The 25,464-nt window shown below is 44.8% G+C and overlaps 1 protein-coding gene across 1 annotated transcript in view; it reads left to right on the top strand.

The window, feature by feature from the left end:
• The first annotated feature begins 2,609 nt into the window (after positions 1-2,609).
• BAIAP2L2 (BAR/IMD domain containing adaptor protein 2 like 2) overlaps positions 2,610-25,464 on the top strand; it is a 31,403-nt gene continuing 8,548 nt past the window's right edge. The window contains exons 1-8 of the mRNA XM_083158033.1: positions 2,610-2,850; positions 3,279-3,354; positions 9,068-9,154; positions 13,571-13,632; positions 17,812-17,883; positions 17,987-18,103; positions 21,108-21,254; positions 24,495-24,635. Of these exons, the coding sequence (XP_083014159.1) occupies positions 2,800-2,850; positions 3,279-3,354; positions 9,068-9,154; positions 13,571-13,632; positions 17,812-17,883; positions 17,987-18,103; positions 21,108-21,254; positions 24,495-24,635 (753 nt within the window). The 5' untranslated portion in view covers positions 2,610-2,799. The remainder of the gene's footprint in view (positions 2,851-3,278; positions 3,355-9,067; positions 9,155-13,570; positions 13,633-17,811; positions 17,884-17,986; positions 18,104-21,107; positions 21,255-24,494; positions 24,636-25,464) is intronic.

Here is a 25,464-nt window from a genome sequence, read left to right as displayed (position 1 = left end):
CGACTTGGTTCTAGCTCGACTTGATTCTAGGTCGACTTGGGTCTAGGTCGACATGGGTCTAGGTCGACAGGTCACTAGGTCGACACAAGCATTAGGTCGACAGTCAAAAGGTTTTTTGAGCCGACATGTGCCAACAGGTTGTATTTCATGCCCTACCATCCATTAAGGCGTGGTGGGAGAATAAAATAGTGTGCCCGAAGCATAGCGAGAGATGCGAGGGGATGCGGTGCACTGGAAACAGAAAACAGTGACAACCCCCATGTTGATCCTAATGCTTGTGTTGACCTTTTGACCTGTCGACCTAAACCCATGTCGACCTTGTCCCATGTCAACCTAAAACCATGTCGACATTTCTCCATGTCGACCTAATGACTGTCGACCAACTTGCTGTAAACCAAACGATCCCAACCCGTTCAGAAGTAGAAGTCTCTTCGCTGCTAAATAGTTTGAGCGACTTAATCAACTCTGGGGTGGTAGAGCGAATTCCATGAATAGAAGAAAGGAAAGGGTTTTATTCGTGCCTATTCATTGTAAAGAAGGCTTCAGGTGGTTTCAGGACTATTCTGGATTTATGAAGCCTAAACAAGAGAAAAAAAAAAGAAAGTTTCATATGGAAACTTCAAGGTCTATTCTGATGGGGCTAAAAATAAAGACCCTTTGGTGTCGATAGATCTGCAGAACGCATATTTTCATATTCCAATTAAGCAGACTGACAAAAAATTCCTGAGATTTTGCATGAAAGGATAGGACTATCAGTTTACTTGTCTCCCTTTGGCCTGAAGTCTTCGCCAAGAGTCTTCACAAACGTTTTTGTGTGTCTAATAACGATTTGGGCCTACTTAGACAACCTCCTCATTGCAGGTCAATCAACAGAATCGGAGTCAGAAGCATCAGCGTTTGTGCTTAACTTCCTCCAGATGCATGGGTGGCTGGTAAACCTGAAAAAGAGATACAGTTGTTTCGAATTCCGCACTAGGTTGTCCCCTCAACACCAGGTTTTGTTGCAGAGTGAACCAAACCTTGGTGTGTGGGGGGTTTGTATGTGGCCTGAGTAGCCTGAACCAACTTTTCCAGGGTTGGTCAGGGACCAACCCTGAGTCCAAAGTAATATTAAACAGCAGAGAGGAGAAAAGTATATAATTTTTCTGGGGAACCCTTTGAAAATTTGTTTACTTTAAAATATAACTTTTAATATATAATTTTAAAATAATGTGGGAGATGTGGGGTGGTGATACACTTTAAGTGTATCAAACATGTACCACAAGGATGAAATCCATTAGTTCGAGTGCTTCTCCTTATGTCTACCTCGGAGGAACTTTTCACAAGGTAATTTCTGAGGGACGGGGCTTTTCTGTAAATAAATTGAGGTGCACTAGGTAATTGGTTACCAATAACAGGGTCTTTTAATAAAAGTTTTTAATTGGATTTAAAAACCTTTTCAATTTCTCTGTCTAGAGTTGACCTGGCTAATAAATGCCCATTTAAATTTATCACTGTTGGCCTTTGTTGGGCTTTTAATTTTTAACATCAGATCTCTCAACTTGTTCTACTCTTGATCTGGACTTTTGTGATACATTTTCAGAATATCCCTTAATAGCTAGACGTTCTGTTGCTTCATCTAGTTGTTGAATACAAATTGGTGTATCTCTGCTATTACGCTTGATACGCACAAATTGCCCAAAAGGGATAGCATTTAACCGGTTTTGATGGTGTTGACTGGAAATGTCAATGAAGCTATTGGAATCTGTAGCTTTTTGATAAGTTTTAGTTTTGATATTATTCTGTACATGGATTACTAGGTCCAGAAATGAGAAACTTATTGTGAGAAAACCTAAATCCTTTGGTTCCCTGATGGACCTCTTGCACCTTGTACATGACTGGTGCACCCTGATGGAAGGGATGACCAAGATTATGGGCTATAGTGCCTAGACCACAGTGATGACTATAACTCTGCATATGGACAAATTGCCACATTTGGTTCTATGCCCACAGTGCAAGAGCAATTACAGGGACTTGTGTTCAACTCTATATTATCCCCAGGGTGTGTCTAATATATTCTGTGTGTATCTTGTGTGTTGGACAGACCTTTAAAGAACAGCTATAATACATCCAGGGTGTGGTGCACTGCCAGTGAGGTAAAGCAAAGTCCAGTGCATGCATCATGTAATGTTCTGTATAACTATATTACAGCTCTGATTCTGTTTTGTGCATTGTGGCTGTGGCATATTGACAATAATTATAATTTAAGGAAAGCATATTGGACAGTAGTAACGTCTGTCATTAATATTACTGGTATCAGTGGTGGAACTTGTGGGTGGCGAGCCCAGGTACAAAAATATAATATGGACCCCCCACCTCCACCTTACCCAAGTTCACAATATGCAACATGGGAGTGTGCAACAGGGAGAGGCAGAGGGTGATAGGGAGAGGCAGAGTGTGGCTGGGTAAAACATTGGGTGACAGGGGTTGCAGTGGGCCCCTTAATCGTCATGGACCCTGGCGCACTGCACCTGCTGCACCAATGGTAGTTCCGCCTCTGACTGGTGTTATAGGGTGTCCTAGACAGAAACTGTCGCACTGCAGTGGGAGGAACAGACTGTCAGCTTTTCCTAGATAATAGTGGTGCGCTGTTTAGCAGAGCACTTGTTAAGCTCTCAGGTGTTCTGTTACCTGCATGATCAGGTATCATTGTACCTGGTGAATTATTAAACCATTCCTCTCTTCTCCTAACCCTGTGATCAACGTCCAAACTCTGCTAGGAGAGATACCCCTCTTCTTGCCGGCTCCAGAAGTACAGTCATGGCTCGGGAAATGGATTCCATTTATACATCCACTATTGCCTCTTATAAGGTGAGCCCACCCATACACTAATTGGCATGGAACTTGGAACACTTGGCTTTACCTTATGTATGAATTGAAAATGTTTCTGCTAATTGCATGAGTTTAGATAAGGGATGATGGCATTTTCTAAGTTTAACCCTTTGTAATAAAAATGGCAACCCTGATATCCATAAGGATTAAAAGGTCCATACTGTATTAGGCTTTCATTGAGATTCTAGTAAATGACAGTAGCATCACATGCTATAGCTGCAAGGTGTGGCTGTTCTGCCTATTGCCATCTCTCTGAATCATATTGCTAATTCTGACAGCACCAATGTTCCACAGTTATATACAATTAGAGGATCAAGCAGGTAAAATAATGTCACAATTCACATCAATATATAAGGTCCTATGCAGTAGATCTCCCAAACTTCTATATCATTTGTTTTTTCTTACAGAAAATTTTAGGTCAGTTTAACCCAGCTCTGGAGAACCTTGTGTACCTGGGTAATAATTACCTGCGGGCATTAAGTGGTAAGTCCTCCTGCTATTGTCTGATTCATGTCAAACATACCTAGTGGGTGCTATAGCTAAGCAATGTACAGGGCCCTGTTCTTACGTCACAGGTCTTCAGGGCACGCTAAGGCTACAGGTACACACTATACAGTTATTGTACAGCCAATTTGCCAATCATTGGGACATCAGCTTGATTTATCATATAGTGTGTGTGTGTGTGTGTGGGGGGGGGGGGGGGTGATTCTGGTTGGCTCGTTAAGCAGTGAAAAGTTGGTGCTTAGCGAGCTTTCTAACACGCGTGTGAATGCCTGCCCCCCTGCCTTGCTCCGAACATCCCAGACACTTTGCGAATGGATATTTTGCATAATCAGCCATTTGCAGGGTAGCGTACATGGGCAAAATCATATGATGTCACCAACTATCTAATGACTTTTCTAATGCTCGCAAATCGAAGTCAGTCTGTGCTGACTTAAACTTGCGGCGTCCTGTGACTTCAGCTACCTGCCCCCAGCAGGCAGATGGTCACCTGCATTCACATGGGGATGCCCAGGAAGTGCAAGGCTTCCCCATGCAAAAGCCCCCTGCCCACCTCCATCCCGCCCCCCTGTTCGAGTGCCATGGCGACTATACAAGTCACTGAAGGTGCCCGCACATAAAGCCCCGAATATGCCCATACGCAGTGCTAAAACATCGGTCCCTGGGGAGAACACACCAGGGACCAAATTAATTAAGATCAGGCCCAGTATGTATGAACAATTATTAATTTTCTAATCTGTCTTTCCAAAGCAAATATCTTGGCCACAATCTCCTGATATTGAGCAGTGTGTGCATTCTCAATAATCTGCATATATTTTCTGTCAGTATGTCATCCTTCTTATGGCCGGACATATGCAAACCATGCAAGCTGCTGGACTATTGTATTACTTGGCGAATTGTATGCAGAAATGTAGAGGCTATGGGCCTGAATCAGAGGTGCAGGCAATTTCTTGCAGAGCTGCGATCACTTACACAGGGTGAGTGCAACAATATACTAATGTCTGCACAAAGATGTCCACCTCAGGCATCTCACACCCACCACTCGTACTAGAAACATCAGTTGCACAAAAGTGCACCATCGACCCTCTGAGCAAGCCTGCGCTATCTTAGACTGAGCGTCTTACCCAAAACAAGACGCCTGGCCTTCTCCTGCTGCAAACATATAGTCATGCCCAGTAAATGTTCCCAACACACCTGCATTTTCTAACCACCCCTTTAATTCAATGCTGACTACCGCTACTCACATTGTGAATAAAATCTGCGTGTGATCTCTCGCAAGACCAAGGCTGCGTATGCACAGTATGGCTTCATCAAACAATAGCTTTACTTCATCCAATATCTACATTGTGTGCACCTCTGAATCAGGACTTTTAATACATTAAATAGTAAGGGAATTCCCTCCCCCGATCAGCGGGATCCGTGCAGCGCTGGGGAGGCAGCGGGGTCCCTGTGGCGGATGGGTAGTCAGCGGCGAGGTCTCTGCGATGGATGGGATCTGGTAGCGCTACTAGTTCCCATCTGCTACAGGGACCCCGCCGTTGACTCCCATCCGCCTCAGGGACACCACCGCAGACTTCCTGTCTGCCACAGGGACCCACCACCTGCCCCACGCTGCCTGACCCCGCTGCCTGCCACCCACCTGTGGCAGCAGCAGCGCCAGTGTGGGTCCCCAGATGTGTGGGAGCCCCAAGGCAAGGACCCCTGCCACCCCATGAATAATCCCGCACTGGTTTTTGGTAATAAGTACGAAGTAAGGCTTGGAATGGCCACCAGGAAATGTATTTCTTGTTGCTTAGTTACATGTAAAAGATCTTTTGTAGAAATATTTTGTTTAATACACAGTGGGGCAGATGTATGAAGCCTGGTAAATAGAGATAAACTGGAGATAAAGTGGAAGGAGACAATGCGCCAGCCAATCAGCTGTTTTTGAAATATGACAGTTGGGAGTTGATTGGCTGGTACGTTATCTCCTTCCACTTTATCTTTTCACCGGGCTTAATACATCTGCCCCAAAATTTTGATTGATGATGCTATTTGTTTATGGAATTCCCATAATGCTTTACCATGACAAAGACACCATTAGGGAGTTGAAATGCATAGTAGGCGAGCCCACATATAAGACCACAATCTATTGAGTAGGAATTTATACCAGTTCCAGATAAGTTGTGTTGCAGCCTTGCTAAACAGCGTTTTCATCTGACCTGTCAATCTGAAAACACAAAGCATTTTCTCCACTATACTGCTTAGAACTGCACCTTACATTTGGGGTGCTGGAAAGGTAGAGCCATAGAACACTGGTCCCAAATATCAGCATACAGAGACGGTACAGTGCAGGCTACTCTCCCTGAAACAGGTGGAGTGGAGATGTCTGCCATCTATGACCGTGCTCCCATTTTCATCTGTTATGGCTGAGCTGTCTATTTGCTGCTGGTAAGGACAATAAGGCCAAGTATTGCAGCAGGGAGAGATGAAGTGTGAGACAGTACTGCACAGGAGAATAGCCGCGTAAACACAAATACAACACTTCACAAGTGTCTAGTGTCAGCTTTAAGTCTTGGAGGAGAGATATAGATGGTTTCTGGCACCTGTTTTTCCCGTAATAAGACATTTTCTCTAAATGCACATCTCATTTGCTTTTCACAATAGGCCTGTGATCATTTTAAGTTCCAGTGTCATTCAGCAAGGGGGTAGCCACCATAGTTGCAGAGTGCAGCTGCTATGGGGGCCAGAGCTTAGAGTGGCCCACCTTTGGTGTCAGAGTTACATGTGTTTTATAAATTTATTACTACTAGGTGGTATAGAGGGGTCCATACGAACTTTTGCTTTAGAGTCTACATTATGTCTGGGTATCCTGCTCATTGTACTGTGGAATAATGTGAACTGGGGGCACAGTTATATGGCACAATATGAGGTGGAGGCACTATAGTTTGGCATAATATGAACAGGGGGGACTGTATTGTGGCATAGTATTAACTGAGGGCACTGTATGTGAATAGAGTGTACTGTGGTGCATAATATGTACTGGAAGCCATACAATGTAACAAATGTTGCTACTGGGTCCACAACGTTCTGGCTATGCCTCTGCCACCCCAGACAATGTAGGGATAGGGGCCCAAGCTTAAAAAGTGTGGCCAGACACCAAAGAGGAACTTTACTACATTACTAAAAATATGCAAAGAACAGGGTCCCTTTCTAAAAGCGAGAGCAGGGGTGTGCCATGACCGCCTACTTTGATTGTCAGGAGGGCTAATCTTTGTGTGCTCTATAGAAACAAACCAAGCACCCAAGCTTATCAATGATCCTGCTCCATTGAGTTACTGATCAGACAGAAAATATTCCAAATAACTTCTCAATTCCTTCTTTACATCTTTATTGCTCTTGTCGTTCCTTAGTGACTTGGGATTCATGTGTATAGACCTCTGCTTCGTGTTACACTGTCCTGTTAAGTCAGTGCCACTTGCACAACCCATTCCGCTTCTCCAGGCTTGGAAGGAGGCATTCCTAGACCACAGTTGACTCTGCCTAGTAGCCCATTCACTGATACAGCTGCTTTTTGTCTTGTGGCAGCCTGTGTCTGAAAGGAGTGCCCTAGTACCCACCTTCAGGCCCTCATTCCTATATACTCTACCACCTGTATCGTGTTTCCCGCTTATGGTCCTCTGGGGAAATATTATTAAAATATATTTGCAAAAGATCTTTAGGTTTAAGAAGGATTAAAAAATGCAGATATCCTGAACTGCAAAGCAGCCTCCATATGCCAGATTTACCTTCACATTTCTCAGCTTTTCCCCGGCTTCTAATGTCATCTAAAGATGGTGCTATCCCATAGTATGGACTACTATATTGCATATTCTATAGATCCCTTTCCATCACTTTCAATGATGCATGTGCATGCCAGTGTCTGCACTTTCCAGTATAACCCACAAGCAGGGTGTTAGCATTCTATCAATCTGCTTCCAGCTTGCCTCCTATAATAGCCATGTTCAGGGCCAGTGCAAGATTATCCAGCACCCTAGGCGAAACTTCAGCTTCGTGCTCCGAACACCACTCACACTGTACTGATGTTCTAGAACCGCAGGTGTGGAGATGACGTCTTAGAAGTTCAACGCCTTCCTTGATAAAAAGTACCAGAAAAAGTGGGCAGCGATAGTACCAGTCAGACAGCTCCTAATTGTCACTTTTTAAAACAGCCTGCAACCTGGCAGGGAGGAGCTGATTGGTTGGAACTTTATCTCTGCCCACTTTATCTCTAAGGCTTAGTACATAGAGCACACAGGGGCGAATGTATGAAGCTGCACCATGTGCTTTCTGCATATAGCACACGCTAAGTCCTGAAGGGGATGCAGAAACCGCAGCGCATAGCTTGCACTATGTGCACATAGCACCATTTCATACATTCACCCCACAGTCACTTATGCATGGGTAGCCTTAAAACCTGGACTGTCAGGGCACTTTGAGGACTGAGCATGAATATCAACCGTGTTTGTTGGATGATTCAAATATAGGGGCTGAACAGAGAACAGTTATTACAATGTTTTCCCCACAACACTGTCCAATCTGTTATGTAAAATAAGAGACTTCCAATTGGACCTACCACCCCCATTTAACCCCATTTCATGTGTTTGTGATGTCAAGTTCCTGGCCTCCAGTGGGCTAAAGGGGATTGGGGAAGGATGTGTACTTGCTGACAGATTGGGATGTATGGAAAAATCAACATATGTTTTTGTGTCATTCCATCTGTATTTATGTTCAGATTTAATTAGATTTTCTAGAATTTATTGGTAAATTATGCTTTTCTACATTTATAATACAAATACAGCAATGAGAAAATCATATTTACCTTTATATTCTCCCCCCGTACTTGCATGGGTTTCCTCCGGTTTCCTCCCACAATCCAAAAATATACTGGTAGGCTAATTGGCTCCCAACAAAATTAACTAATATGTCTGTGTGTGCGTGTACATGTGGTAGGGAATATAGATTGTAAGCTCCACTGGGGTGCTATATAAGAAACTGTTAATAAATAATAATAATAAATAATAATACCTTTACAATTCCCAGCTAAAATATACATAGTAAAATTAAAAAAAGGTTTCACAAGAAACCACTTTAGTGCAAAGATTTATGAGGGTTCCATTTAGATAATCTATAGTAACTGTTCTGAACGTTCACAGTCAGTCACGCTACCTTTATAACCACTGTGTCACTTATTCCCCTTCTGTGGCTTTCTTTTGGCCTAAATTTCAAATCATATTGGAGTGCTTTTGGGGTAACTCTGTGGTGTTAACTCCACATTTCACTTAGGTTATGCTAGATATATTTCATACCTCCCAACGGTCCCGCTTTCCGCAGGAACGTCCCTTTTTTTGGGGACGTTCCCGCATCCCGCCCAGTCCGGCAGTCTCTCGCGGCGGTGGGGGGGCAGTTAGGAGTCGCCCCCCTTCACCCATAAATAGACGCTGTGCGGTGAAACCGGGGGACATGGCCTCGCAGGATCATCATGAGTATATGTTAAAAAAAACTGCTAAAATGTACTTTTATGTATATTCTAAAAATGGTGCTCCAAATTACAGAATACACCTTATCCAAAAAATCCCACTGCATACCATCCTACTCTAATCCCTTATTTATGTAAGCAACTAGTGGTTTTGTTTTTAGTGCTTGGTTTGAATGAATCTTTGTCCTTTATCCCCAGCTCTGTCTGATGTAGCTGAGACTTATTATAATGCCATTAAGAAGATAGGGGAACTGGCATTACAGAACTCCGTGTGTCATGGACTGGGTAAGTAGTGTACCGGAGAGAGAAAGAACTGGCAGATGCTTTGTAGGCACATTTTTTTTCTAAATGATTTGAAGTGATTACATGACATGCAGCTTTAAAAATGATTGGAGGTGATCACATGACATGCAGCTTATGACTGACAAATGCCATGCAATGATATGGCTGCAAGCAGCATTCATACTGGGGGTGCTCAAGCACTCAAAGCACCTGCCACACATGTAAGATTTTGGGGGAACCCAAGAATAAGGTCAAACAATGTATACATATTTCTCTTTACTCCATTTTCTAAGAAATATTTATCTAAGCTTTACTTTCACTGCTGCTATCATACATATACATTACAGATTTACCAAACTGCATGCAACTATTTATTTTCTAAAAGTCTGAAGTATCAGATAGCCAATTACATGAAATGTAACGTTTACCTTGTGCCCAGCTGAATTAGGAGAGAGCACTTTGCCAAAATACTTTTCTGTGCAATTGGGTGGTCCCTGCTGCCCCCAGAGTAAAGAATAGCAATCCAAGAATGGAGGGCGGGGCTCTTCTGACAGTGGGATGCCTCTGCAGTTGCCCACAAGCAAGACATTGGCGCTCTCAGCAACTGTGCCACTACCTCAACATTGGGCTCTTGATTGTGGCATTGAGCGCTGCATTTTAGCAGTATTTTAGTATTGTATTTAGACAGCATGCAAAATAAAATGTGTAATGACGCAACATTGGAATGATAAAGGGACTGATACATGTTCTATTGGCCTAAGAGTAGATTTGTGCAGATGAATAGTATCCCGTTTCTATGACAGTGTTTGTACACAGGCTGAGCTGTCCAAGGGTGGGAGTGGCAGCTGGAACTTTGCAACAAGCAGATTATGGTAAATTAAGTAGCGGTGTCCATGGTGACACAAATGCCTGTAGAATATCTTGGGAGTGTTTTGACTTTGAACCCATTAGATGCGATTACATCCATAGATCCATTCTCTCAACCTGATCACTGACTTGTTCTAATCTGTACAAAACACAGAAGTTTTCTCCTTCATTCAATCAGTCAGGAACTTCTTTGAGACAAACTCTATGTTCTTCATCTTCAAATATCCATATTACTGATTTTTAATGGTAGTAGAAGAAGGGTGTGGTATGACTTCCTGACAATCGGGATCCCGACTGCCAGTGCTCCGACAAAGAAGCCCCTTGTGGACCCCACAAGGGAGAATAGATACTGTCAGTAGGTATCCCCCCTGTCGGAGCACCGGCAGTCTGGATTCCGATGTCGTTATACTGACTGTCGGGATCCCGATTGTCGGGCAGTCATCCGGCACCTGCAGAAGAATTTATAGAGATCAGAATGTGTGAACTCTCTCAGTATATAATAACACCCTTTTACATTTTAGCCATAAACAATATCACAATAAGCCAGGTTTTACAACCCGATGCTTATCAGAGGAATACTTTATCCATAGTATATGAAGGACCACATGAAAATGAGCACATTAACTGAGAAGGAACACATTGGCCTGGGACTGAAAGTGTTGAAATGCCTATACTAAGAAGGGGAGGGAGTATGAAGGAACACATAGACCTGGGGATGATTATGTTAAAGGTCCTATACTGAGTAGGGGAGGAGCTATGAAAAAATGCTGCGTGGGTGTGACCAGAGCCACATAGGGGTGCACACCCCCTACAGCCCATCTTCCTAAATGTATTAATTGTGTGTGTGTGTGTATATATATGTATGTGAGGATAGAGCTAAGCCAACTACATTTTATACATTATTGCATGTTTTTATACTTTGTAATGGGAAACTAATGCTTACTGTACTTATCCAATATAATAATGATGCTTAAGGTTAAGTATTTATTACATACTTATCATCATTTTTTAATGGCCATTATAGTTTGTAAAGTTTATAGCAGTTATATAACTGAGTGACTAGAGTCAAATACAGCTATTGAGTCAGAACGGTACTTGTGTACTAGCACGGCGCCCACGATATTTGGTCGCATGACATATAATCGCATCTCATTGCATGGCATACACCCGATGCACTGCGATGCAATTTAAAATTGTATAAGCCCCTATATGATGTTTAATTGTATAAGCACCCTAATGGGTGCTTACAATGTTAAAAAGGTCCTAGGACGCGTACCGCCACCCCTCACGGGCTCGCTTCGCTCGCCACGCTTCGGGTTCACGTTCATAGTGGGGGTGGCGCGGGGGTGCATTTAACATTGTAAGCCCCCATTAGGGTGCTTATACAATTTTAAATCGCAAACCATTGTATATGCGATAGAATGGCATACAATGCCATACAATTCGATGGTATACAATTTAAAATTGTATAACATCGGCTGCCATCGCATCGCATGCCTTAGTGTCTTGCGATGCGATGGGCGCCGTGCTAGTACACAAGTACCGTCAGAAGACCTGTGTGTAATCCAGAGGAGTAAGTTCCTCCCAGTTGCCCGGAGGCATGTTGGTGCCCCCTCAGAGGAGGATTTCCACAAGGCAACCTAGGCGCCTGCCTAGGGACCAGCGTGTCCCAAGGGGATCGCTCCAAATATCCTGGCAGTCCAGAATGTTCCCAGAGGAGTATTGAGTGACTACCGCATGATGTTATGACATCACATGGACCTCCCAAAATCCCTTTGATAAGATAAAAATATTTGGACACACCAAATGGTTTCATCCACTGTAGGTGGGCAGTCCATTTACTTTAAATGTGACACAGATATTAGTCCTTTCCCCAAAAGACCCAGAGCCGGATTCAGATTTGTGCGCAATGCCGATGTTCACGTAGCTGAGAATTTATCGATAGACTACAAACGCATCATGGTACTCTATCGATGCTGTCTGCAATCAGCAGCATAAATATAGAGCTATTGATTGTTTAAAGCTGGCCATACATCAGAAAGATCGATCTTAAGATCGATTGCGCTCATGATTGTGTACAATTTCTCTTGAAATCCCCGGCAGTCCTTGGTGGTTTTTGGACACACAATCTACACACAATCCATCTTACAATCAGTCATACAATCCATCTGCTGTATGATTGTGTATGCAAGATGTGCACACAATCTGCATACAATCCATCATACAATCAGTCATACAATCCATCTGATGATTGATTGTATGATTTGTGTACACAAGATGTGCACACAATCTGCATACAATCCATCTTACAATCAATTGAGATTGTATGATTGGGTACAACATCTTTCTGATGTATGGCCACCTTAAGAAGGACCCCAAACCGGTATCTTGCCAAACCCCAGTAGTTCTAAATCCGCCTCTGCCCCCCCTTTAAAAAAACATGTATATATCTGTATGTGTAAACTGTGTGGCAACAGTTGGTAGGTCAGGGTCAGCCTCATGAGATTTAGCCATCTGCAGCATACAGAACCAGCTTTCTCTGGAGGGTCCCATCTCACAGTCCAGTAGCAGTGTAGGGATCATTGCTTACTGCAGTGCAGGCTAAGTGGTAGCAGAAGGGAGCCATCTTGTCCCCTATTAGCAGGGCTCCTGGGATAGAGCCGATTACCTCTGCAGCAGAAGCAGCTGCAGTGCTGTGTTGGAAGAGCAGTGGTCACACTTGGATCCTGCTGTGAACCACACAGGTGCCCCTTCAGAGCTTGGAGTCCAGAGGCTGGTGGCTCCGTTGCCTCTGGGAGTTACTCCCCTTGTGTAATCAGTCTTCATTTTCTCTTCAGTTTACCAGTATGTAGCCAGGTAGATCAGAACGGTCACAGGGACACAGAGTATTTCTGTGTGCCCTGCCCATCACCTGTGGTGAAACTCCTTTCTCATCAATTAATTAGTTCAAAACAGGTGACACCAATCTTATATTGCAAGGGAAGACCTTTTAGAGAGCATTTTGTCCCTCCTGGAATAGGTCAGGTCAGGAGCTATGTAGGGACGGGAATGAAGGCAATGCGAAAGTCAAAGAGAGCATGGAAATGAGCATGTAAAGATCTCTAACAGCACAGTGTAGTAATGTGAGACTGAGGCCATATTGAAGGCTGTGGTGTCAAATGTGTGTATGCACTCGAGAGGACGTTCTCACCAGAGGGCTTTGGTATATGGGGGGTGTGTGGCTACCAGGCAGGGGCATGGCCATGCCCTTGTGGAAAAAAAGAATTGTGCAGGGTGCATAAAGCGATTTAGGGGAATTTTCTAAGCAATCTCACTAGATCCCACTGTGTGTAGGGGCATAGCAATGCGCGTGCTTCAAGATGTCATCTCCGTGTGCCGGCCCAGGAACCACCTCCGGTGACGTCTCCCGAGTGGGGACGCCATATAAAAGGAGTGAAACGCGACCCTGCATTTTGGTGTAAAACGGGTATTAGTTTACACCCTGCACATGAAACTGCAACATGTTTATTAAATATATTTAAAGCTTTAACTATCTGACTATTAAAATTACAGGTGAGGTACTCATCCAGATGGCTGATAGTTGCCGGACAGCAAGTGCTGGTATAAATGTAGTGGTAAGAACTATTAACATATTTCACAGATTTATTTAATAACAAAAATGTAACCTCTGTGTCTCCCCCGTTTTATATTTTCACACACCTACACTCTCTATGTGCTGCTCTGACCTGCACATATACCTGCTCTGCACCACCCCCATTCTCTGTTGCTCTGTCCCACCCGGATGTACCCTTTCTCTCCCTGCTCCGTTCTAGCTAGGTCTGTCCAATCTTCTTAGCAGTGGGAGTTGGTGGGCAGAGGCACATGCCCCAGCAACCACTGAACATGCATGTTGGAGACCTTAAAGAAAAATTACATATATGCTTCCTCCCTTTCAAATTATTCTCTCCAAGAAATCTTGACAGAGAACTAGAGGTGAGAAGAAGGCTGCAGAGAATATCATTAGTGAGGCCCTGACTCCATTTGTGGAATCCACTGGTTTGTGGTATATGGGAGGGAGGATTGGGTTAGGATGACTGTTAAAATGGGGGATTGCTCCATTGGGTCTGGGAGAGATCCCTGAAACTCATGAAACATTCCAAAGGTTATGCAATTATGTACACTGCTCAAAAAAATAAAGGGAACACTAACATAACACATCCTAGATCTGAATGCATGAAATATTCTTATTAAATACTTTGTTCTTTACATAGTTGAATGTGCTGACAACAAAATCACACAAAAATTATCAATGGAAATCAAAATTATTAACCCATGGAGGTCTGGATTTGGAGTCACACTCAAAATGAAAGTGGAAAAACACACTACAGGCTGATCCAACTTTGATGTAATGTCCTTAAAACAAGTCAAAATTAGGCTCAGAAGTGTGTGTGACCTCCACATGCCTATGTGACCTCCCTACAATGCCTGGACATGCTCCAGATGAGGTGGCGGATGGTCTCCTGAGGGATCTCCTCCCAGACCTGGACTAAAGCATCTGCCAGCTCCTGGACAGTCTGATGCAACGTGGTGTTGGTGGATGGAGCGAGACAAGATGTCCCAGATGTGCTCAATTGGATTCAGGTCTGGGGAATGGGCGGGCCAGTCCATAGCATCAATGCCTTCATCTTGCAGGAACTGCTGACAGACTCCAGCCACATGAGGTCTAGCATTGTCTTGCATTAGGAGGAACCCAGGGCCAACTGCACCAGCATATGGTCTCACAAGGGGTCTGAGGATCTCATTTCTGGTACCTAATGGCAGTCAGGCTACCTCTGGCGAGCACATGGAGGACTGTGCGGCCCCTCAAAGAAATGCCAACCCACACCATTACTGACCCACTGCCAAACCTGTCATGCTGGAGGATGTTGCAGGCAGCAGAACGTTCTCCTTGGCGTCTCCAGACTCTGTCACGTCTGTCACATGTGTGAACCTGCTTTCATCTGTGAAGAGCACAGGGCGCCAGTGGCGAATTTGCTAATCTTGGTGTTCTCTGGCAAATGCCAAAGTCCTGCATGGTGTTAGGCTGTAAGCACAATCCCCATCTGTGGACGTTGGGCCCTCATACCACCCTCATGGAGTCTGTTTCTGACCATTTGACACATGCACATTTGTGGCCTGCTGGAGGTAATTTTGCAGGGTTCTGACAGTGCTCCTCCTGTTCCTCCTTGCACAAAGGTGGAGGTAGCGACCCTGCTGCTGGGTTGTTGCCCTCCTACGGCCTCCTCCACGTCTCTTAATATACTAGCCTGTCTCCTGGTAGCGCCTCCATGCTCTGGACCAGGGGTGGCCAACCCGCGGCTCTCGAGCCGCATGTGGCTCTCCCCCTTGCTAAGTGCGGCTCCTGCTGCCCTCCATCCCCGTCCCCCCGTTGCCGGTTCCCCGGCCCGAATCCATCTCCTTGAGGGGAGGAGAGCGCGCATTGCGCATCTCTCCTACCCCTTAGTGTGCATCATTGTGACTGGGCTGTCTGCCAATCAGAGCTCGAGGGCCGGCAGCCAATCAGGAGCCCGCCCGCAAGCTTTGAGTCATGGATGGACCAGTCACAGGGAAGTGAGGGGGGAAGGAGACGTGAGCTGGGCTGTGCTCTCCTCCCCTCCATGACATGCAGGAGTCGGACTGCAGGGGGACGCCAGACTGTCCTCTCCCCGCCCGGCAGCAGCAGCAACAACGGTGAGTGCTGCTGCTGGGAAATTGACACGGGGGGCATAACTAGCACTGTGGGGGGCATATGTGGCATTGTGGTAACAGATCTGGCACTGGGCACATAACTAGCACTGTGGGGGCATATGTGTGGCAATGTGGGGACATACCTGGCACTGGGCACATAACTAGCACTGTGGGGGCATATGTGTGGCATTGTGGTAACATATCTGGCACTGGGCACATAACTAGCACTGTGGGGGCATATGTGTGGCATTGTGGGGGTATATATGGCACTGGGCGCATAACTAGCACTGTGGGGGCATATGTGTGGCACCGTGGGGCATATATGTGTGGCACTGGGGGCATATCTGGCACCGTGGGGCATATATGTACGGCACTGGGGGCATATCTGGCACCGTGGGGCATATATGTGTAGCAATGGGGGCATACCTAGCACTGTGGGGGGCATATCTGGCACTGGGGGGCATAAAGTTTTGTCATGTAGCCACTCCCCCTGTGTCATATGACTACTCCCCTGACCACGCCCCTGACCACACCCCTTTTTGCAGCGCGCGCCAAAGGCGTGCGCATGATGTCGGCTCTTTGGCTTGATTGCCGATATTTTTCGGCTCTTTACCTCGGACCGGTTGGCCACCCCTGCTCTGGACACTATGCTGACAAAGCAAACCTTCTTGCCACAGCTCGCATTGATGTGCCATCCTGGATGAGCTGCACTACCTGAGCCACTTGTGTGGGTTGTAGACTCCGTCTCATTCTACCACTAGAGTGAAAGCACCGCAGCTTTCAAAAGTGACCAAAACATCAGCCAGAAAGCATAGGAGCTGAGAAGTGGTCTGTGGTCACCACCTGCAGAACAACTCCTTTATTGGGGTTGTCTTGCTATTTGCCTATAATTTCCACCTGTTGCTTCCTAAGTGGGCAGTTTGATTTCACAGAAGTGTGACTTGGAGTTACATTGTGTTGTTTAAGTGTTCCCTTTATTTTTTTGAGCAGTGTATTAATGCAGTGGTTCTCAAATTCAGATCCGAGGACCCTACACAGTTCACGTATTCCAGGTCACCCAACAGGTGCACTCATTAATGACTGACACATTTTAAAAGATCCACAGGTTGAGCTAATTATTTCACTTGATTCTGTGAGGAGAACTGCAAAACATGCACTGTGTGGGGTCCTGAGGACCGACTTTGAGAACCTGTGTATTAATGCATTAAATAAACTCTTTGGGGGGAATTAAATTATGGGTCAAGTGGATTCGCTTGCCAAAATTAGCACGGCACCTAATTGGGCTGTCATTGTTGCCACTGAACCGCTGTGGCAACCACAATTTGCACACTTCACCCACAACTGAATATCCACCTTAGAAAGATTCTATTAGACAGAATAACATTACAGTATACGTACAGTTTATGTTGATGATTTAGCATTTTGGCAGTGTCAGCCATTTGTAAGAATAGGGGATAGTATATATTCAGGCCTAAGGCTTAACCCTAGCCATCCCCTCCCTTTTCTTATACTGATTGTATTCATCACTATTAATGGACGTATGGTAAATCAGAACTACAGTACATCACAAATCACCTTGAATCTATTCTTCATCGTGTGCAAATTGGGGACATGGTAAAAACCAGTGTAGGTTTACCTCACAACTTTTTCATCCCTTCAAATTGGGACCTGCCACTCCCGGGTAAGGGGTGAATATGTGGTAAGGGGCATGGTCTCGGAAGGTGGTGCGGGGCCTACAGCTGCAATCCCCCCGTTTTTCTCATTTTGGGGGAGTTCAGTGCTTCCTGTGCAGCTTGATAGTCCCCAGCTTCCCAGCATGCACTGGCCCCCCCAGGGACACTGCAGCCAACAGGTGGGACAGCAGGACACTCACTATTTAGATGGACTGTGCCTCTAGAATCAGGACAGTCGGGAGGTATGCTTTGGGAGAGAAACTAAAAATGTATTGTGTATGCTCCAATCTGTTGAAACACAGCTTATTGTGTATTTCATATTTAAAGGATATTTAATGAGGGATGTAAAAAATATCTAATAGTCTGATAAGGTCAACATTTTCAAAATTAAAACAAGTATTTTTTGTGTTCCAGTTTCAGACGTTACATGGGGAGATTGTGCAGCAAATGGACAAGAACACAAAGCTGGACATGCAGTTTATACGTGTAAGTATAAGATGATTCCTGCATTCTCTTATATTCCTAATGTTTTCTCTAACTGAACCTGAGCCCAATCAATATTGTGTCTATCTCAACTACTTTACAATAGGACAGCCAAAACCGTTATGAAAAGGAGTATCGCCAGAAAGCGGCCACACTTGATAAGTGCATGTCAGAGGCCTGGAGAATGGAGAGGCAAAGAGATCGCAACCTGCAAAATATGAAGGTAAGGGCAGTAGCCAGACCCTTACCCACACAACAACAAATAAATAAAATAATTTACATTACTGTTGACTAATTCTGACATGGGCAACTATTCATTCAGCAACTATATCATTTTTGGCTGATAAAAACAGTCGGATAGCGTAATTAACGACTGATGGTCATTATTGCGGTATTGAATTAACATACATAGAAACATAGAATTTGACGGCAGATAAGAACCACTTGGCCCATCTAGTCTGCCCCTTTTTTAAGCATGTTACCTCAAAACATATTTGATCCTTATTTTTTTGTAAAGATATCAATATGCCTATTACAAGCATGTTTAAATTGTACTACTGTATTTGCCTCTACCACCTCTGATGGGAGGCTATTCCACTTATCTACTACTCTTTCTGTTAAGTAATTCTTCCTCACATTTCCCCTGAATCTTCCTCCATACGTTTTTATTTGCCGAAAATATACTGTACCTGGTATCGGGCGAAAACACAAAGGATCAGGAATAAGTCCCCGATCCCATGTGTCATCCATGTGGTGGCTGCTTATCGGGGATTAGGCTTTGCATGCTTCGGGCATGTGATACATAATACCTGATAACACTTGGGTATCTGGGCTAAGGGACGCCAGCAATGGGGCTAATAGGACAGCCCTGGCCGAACTATTACCAGCAGTGAAGCAGTGCTGATAATAGGGTAGAGCCCATTCTGTTTTATACCTATTATCTGGTTTACTTCCCTAAACACCTAAACTGATGTATTATATAGAGTATGTCTTATTATACCTGGGGACATGACGTAATTAGTAAGTTTCTGCATGGTTGTCAACAGGTGGGATCTGTGATGGTAAAAGTGGAGAACTAATTGGGGCACATTATTAGGGGTGTGCAATAATTTTCCAGATGTAAAAAATATTATATTTAAAAACAATTTGAACATTACATACATTCAAAGTATTTGTCAGAGGAGTCTATGCAAAGTTGCATGCACTGAAATCGCTTGGAGATGCAGCTGGACAGTCTAAGAGCAAGAATGTCTTCTACATGCTAGAAAGAGGCCTCCACTGCAGCTTCTGGTGTTTCAAAGGGAATCCCATGCATCCTGAACTTGAAGTTGCAAGGGGTAAGGTTTGGACTGTATGGCAGATGACCCAGCTCCTAGATGTGTCATGGGCCAGAATTCCACCACTTTCTGGAATTGTTTGTAGAGGCATTCTCAGGTTGGAGAAGAGCACCGCAACACTTGCAGCTGACATTGGTTGGTGTACCAGTCCCAAGTTATGGTGACCTACTGCACGAGTGGTAAAGTAATTACTTGGTAAAGTCTTGACTACTTAAACAGACAACATCTGCTTGGCCACGCAGCACTCACTTTGGAACTGCTGGTGTGGCATACCTCCAACTAGGATCCACTGGGGTGACTTGTTTGGTCTCGTTTTTGATTGCAGAAAAGAAATATGGCTCTAAGCGCTAGTGATGTTTGACAACAAAGCAGTACACCAATAAGTGATTCACACAAATACAGTGATACGGTTACCACTTTAAGGGGTAATTACCCATAAAAAGTCACTTATCCAGTGTATTTTCCATAGGCTCTACAATACAAAAAGAGCAGAAATAGTGCAGCGAGTCTCAAACATATAACATTTTAATGAGAGTTTGCACTTACAGACGTAGACAGAATTAAAACATTCAAATATTCTCCAAGGCAAAACAGCAAACAGTCCAGTGTATCCCAGGTGGAATTAGGGCAGCAGTTCTTGGTCCGGACCAAGGAGTTGCTGGCACCAGAAAGCAGCAGGATCACCAAGGAGTCAGTCAGATAAAAACGGAGGCACACTTAACGCGTTTCTGAACATAAGTTCCTTCATCAGAAGTCTCGTTTTTGAAACTGTAGAACTGTAGAAACTTGGCCGGCATGTTGAGGCACAAAGTCCTCCTGCCATCGATTCAACTGATGGAGCACCCAGCAATGCTACTCAGACAATGTTTTTGCTAATTATTAAGTGGATGGATCCTCATGAAATGCCTTACATCCTTTTTAACTGGGCCACAATCACCCTGGTGTCTACCTCACATGAGGCCAGCACGGCAGCAACTTTGTCCTTGATGATGTGGACAAAGGGACTTTCTTCCATGCCAAAATTCTGCAAACTACTCAAATAGAATGTCAGGAATGGCTCTCCCTTCCCCAAAAGCAGCTTGCGGTTGGTCAAAACTTTCCTGCTAGCGCAGAGCAATCTTATAGTCGTAGAATATCCTAGCTTTCCAGTGGCCTCTGTTGAAGTGAACATGCTGACTTGCTTATATATACAGTAGTTCTGTGCCTTGATATTTCACTAGGACTTTAGTCAGAGATTACAGTTCACAACCAGAGAGATTATTCTACTTATGCACTGCACATCTGGAAACTTACTGCACACCCCTCGTATACTACACACAATGTTTAGGAGAGGCCATGTAAAATGGTATTGCTTGACAACAACAAAAGTGGGCCCTGTGCATCCACCACCCACCCTCCCTGGGCTCATACTGTAATACGATAGTGAAGGGTGGGACACTATTGCACTGCTCTGTGCATCCTAAGGACCCTCAAATTGGCTGTACAGTTTGCAGCTTTCGTATCTGGAATGGCCAAAGGACACTGACCATGTATTTGTGGCAGCCATTACCGAGGAGAATTCTGGGGGAACCCTCTCCAAGCAAAGTTTGCCGATAGGCTACAGTGGACTAATGTCATCTTTAGATGGCGATAGCTGTGAATAAATATTTGGGCCCCAGAAAGAGAGAAGAACATTTTTGTTGCCGATTCTCCCAACACTGGGCTTAGGATAAACTGTACATTGCTGGGTTTTACTCATTTCCGGTGACCTTATTCTTTTATTTTATTCTTAATTATACAAGTATCAATGTGTAGGTCTAATTTTTGTTTCTCCATGTATGTCCTCAAATACAATTTTCTGATACGTCGCTTTAATCTGCCCCTTTTCTGCAACGGGTTCTGTGCCTACAGGATAGAGTAGATACACTGCATTTGGACATGCTTACTTTTGCCCGGGAAAGTCAGCGAGCAGCGGAGCTGGAGGAGAAGCGCAGGTACAGGTTCCTGGCAGAGAGACACTGGCTGCTATGTAGCTCCTTCCTGCAATACCACAACCGTGTAAGTGATCCTGACTACTGTGTGTATTTCAAAGCCAGGATGCTACAGTATTTGATTACTTTTTGGAGATGCTAATCAAGCAGTCATATAATTATATATTTTGTTTTGTAAAAATGTTTTTATTGAAGCATCGGTACTTATGTATTATCTGGGCTCCCATGTTAAATGCACCCCATTTTTTCATACCCCTACTATCCAACTACGCACGGAGTTGATATTATATAGTGTGGCGAGCGCAGCGAGCCACCGCGCCCGAAGCGTGGCGAGCGGACGTGGTCTCATAAGAAAAACGGGAGCCCAGATATTACATAAGTACCGCAGAAACAATTTATGATATTTGTGAGGACATCAGAACAACAAGATGCTGGATTGGTAAATTACAATACATAGAAATGACACATAATAAAAGTTTGCTCTGATAATTCAAAACCATTCAAATTTTAAACAGTTGGTGCCCCACCCTCCCCCCACTGCATCCCCACTGCATCCCCACTGCATCCCCACTCATAAAAGGTGTATATGGGATATTTTGGAATTAAACCTCACTCTCTCAATTATTACACACATATATTTCCCACATAAGAAAAAAATACTCTTTTCATATAATTATTATTAATCTTACTACTGCTATTATTGTAATAATTTATTTATATAACACCACATATTTTATCATTCTTTTCAGTAGCAATGCAGAAATCAGTGGCGTAACTATAGCCCCGCGGTGGCGGGTAGGGGCTGAGAAAGTGTGGGTGCCGGTGGGTCTGCGGGGCTATGGTTACCCGCTGCTGTCTGCCTCTGCCACCAGCGCTTCTGTCTGCGGGTCCCGGCTGCTAATACAAAACAACCACCCACCAGTAGGGTTAACAAAACCCCCAACCCCGTGCGGCCAGTACCTCCTGCCAGTGGCGCTTATGTCGGGTCCCCATACAGCAGACCGCTGCCGCCTCCTTTATTAGCAGCTGGGACCCGCAGACAGAAACGCTGGCGGCAGGAGGTACTGGCCGCATGGGGGGTTTGTTAACCCTATGGGGGGGGTTGTTAACCTTAGGGGGGAGGGGGTTGTTAACCCTACGAGGGAGGGGGTTTTGACCCTACGGGGCAGGGGGGGGGGGTTATGATTTATGACCAACTATGTGCAGGGCTGGCAACAGACATCTTGGGGCCCCATACACTGATATCTCTGGGGCCCCCCTCCCCATCAAGAGCGGAGTAGGGAGGGAGGGTGGGAGTAATAGTGCAGAGTAGGGAGAGATGGTTGGAGTCATAGTGCAGAGTAGATATGGAGGGTGGGAGTAATAATGCGGAGGAGGGAGGGTTGGAGTGATAGTGTGGAGCAGGGAGGGAGGGTGGGAGTAGTAGTGTGGAGCAGGGAGGTAGGTTGGGTGTAGTAGTGTGGAGCAGGGAAGGTGGGAGTAGTGGTGCGGAGCATTGAGGGAGTTGTGGTGTCCACCTGTAGAGCCATATTCAAAATTCTCTCAGTAGTACAATATACAGAATGTCCCACATGAAGAATGCCCCCTTTAGTGTGTTATGCAGATTGCCCCCCGTAGTGCCTAATGCACAATGCTCCCATCAATACTCACTGCTGCTTCTTCTACTCCTTAATCTGTCAGCCACCGGGGAGCTGCTAACCCCTCACCAAGCTGCTTGGGCGGCATCCCACATGGCTGTTGCACCGCAATGCATGCAGCCCCAGGATTTGCTTCAGATTGGATCTCCACGGGAGATCAGGAGTGGGTTTCGGTTTGTTGGGTTCTCAAGATTTGTGTTGATTTGGATTTTTGGAGAACCCAACCGCACATCTCTAATAATATCAACATGTTAAACATGATATCATTATAGAGGTGTCTACATCATAAATGTCAAACTCGAAGACCACACCCAATGCTACTGTAGACATCTATGGAGACATTTCCCTTTTATATAACTGGAACGGTAAGGAACAGTTTCTCCTGGTGGGGAGGTAGTTATGGAGTAATGTAGAGTGAAAATATCCACAAAGTGTCCCTAAATGCTGGTGAGGTTGGCAGATCATTACTTCCTACTGACAGTATCCAGTTATAGTATCCAGTCTAGTAGTGTAGATTGAGACATTTGCACGTGGTGAAGGCACATGGCCTCACGTGAAGAGTCATGACAGCCAGATACTCCCATTGCTTTCATCATGCTGGGCACTTGTCCAGCGCTCTGGCTATGCTCTCCCTGCCCCTCTCCTGTGAATGATGGTTTAATTACCTAAATGATTTCTCTGCAATGAGGAAGCTCTGAAGAAATTGCTCTTCCCTGGACAGGCAGTGTCTGGAGTTGGTATTCACTATTTGTGCAGGAGATTAAATGGTCTGGAAACTACCTGTAGCATAAAAATAAAATGTCATCATCAAGCAAGAGAGTCAAGCAGATAATGCATAGTAAGAGAGGTTTTATGGCAAGGCAAAATGTGAGTTTCCCTGATCAAACAATTTTATATTAATACAATATATTTGTTACCATTTGTATAACTTATATTTTTTTTTTAGAATTGGTGTCTTGCTAAAGATTACTGTACCCCTGCCTTTTTCTCTAACCATACCAGTGGTCCTAGTAGGTCCTATCTGTGTGTCTCCAACACCATCACCCCTTATATCTCCAGTGCCATCTCTCTATGTGTCACCTGTGCCAAACCCCCTGGTTGTCTTCAGCGACATCCCCCTGTGTGTCTTCAGCACCATCCCTCTGTGTGTCTCCAGCACCATCCCTCTGTGTGTCTCCAGTACCAAACCCCCTGGGTGTCTTCAGCGACATCCCCCTGTTTGTCTCCAGCACCATCCCTCTGTGTGTCTCCAGTACCAAACCCCATGGGTGTCTTCAGCGACATCCCCCTGTTTGTCTCCAGCACCATCCCTCTGTGTGTCTCCAGTACCAAACCCCATGGGTGTCTTCAGCGACATCCCCCTGTTTGTGTCCAGCACCATCCCTCTGTGTGTCAATCTGACTTATGATGCCTTTTCCAAAGCTAATTAAATAGCCCCTAGCAACACAATTCCCCACGATCAGTCATGGGTAATGGAATACCAGCCTGAAGGTACAACAATTTAAGCTTTTCATCTTAACAAAATGTGCATCTCTATTTCTATGCAAGCTTTGCACATCAAACTGTAATACAAAGAACACTAATTGAATTAAGGTTTGTCACTTCCAAAAAGCCATGGAAATATCTGATGTCTTCATGTTTATTGAACTTAGATCTCACCTTGCTTTCAGGCACAGGGGCTGCTGAACACACGGGTGTCCACGTGGAAAGAACAGATTGATATAAGCAGAGGTCAGACTGTCCCAGTTTCTCAGTCTCAGAGCTATACACCTAGTCGGCAAACCACAAGCCCAAGGGACTCTATGAATATGGTAAGTAGACACCAATTCTGTGCTCTCTGATAATGGCAAGTGGACTTTGGTGAAACCTGGAGAGCTGTACTGCTCAGCCTCCATGATGCTCCTTTGGGGAGGCAACAAGTCATTTACCAAGGTGGCCTTTTGGTCTTCTGTGCATATGCAGTGCCATCTTGACGCATCACAATGAGACATGGACATACTCCACTCAGCTTAGTTGGGCACTGTAATATACTGCATTCCACTCCTTAATCACTGCTTGAATTCTGCATTGGTACTTTCATACAGTCGCTGGCTGGTGATATGTATGTATACAGGGTGTGACACTTGCAAACATTCTGATTAGAATAAAGAGAGTGTGCCATCTATTGTCCTGCTAGGAGGAGGATCAGTCTCAGAAGCGATATTGATGGCTTTCAATTAACTGATTCAAACTTGCAGGGGAGGAGAGGTGCCCCCTTTGAGAATAGGAGCACCGCAGCAGATGACTTAATTGCCTTCCAGAATTACGCCTCTGCATAGGTCCAGAGCATACAGTTCTCAAAATATTACTGAATAAGAAGATCGTAAATATTGCAGTGTTTTAGTGAAAGTGTTTGCTGAGGATCACATACTGTAGGCATAAATACTGCACTCAGACAAGTGAAGCACCACCGTGTGGTGTGGCAGTAAAGGTTCCATTCATAGATACTGATATTTTGCCTGCCCCCAAAACATCAGAGCAGGGGCTTGGAGGCATGTGAGATGTGAAGCTTATTAGGGGTGGAACAGGATGCTTGATTTAATCTTCGTGGCCCCGCCCCTGCTGCACAATTGGAACTACAACCTACAGTATATTCTTATA

This window comes from Crinia signifera, chromosome 8, assembly GCF_055691185.1.
Source record: "Crinia signifera chromosome 8, ASM5569118v1, whole genome shotgun sequence".
In the NCBI taxonomy this organism is placed as follows: domain Eukaryota; kingdom Metazoa; phylum Chordata; class Amphibia; order Anura; family Myobatrachidae; genus Crinia; species Crinia signifera.
This window is presented reverse-complemented; position numbering and strand designations above follow the sequence as displayed.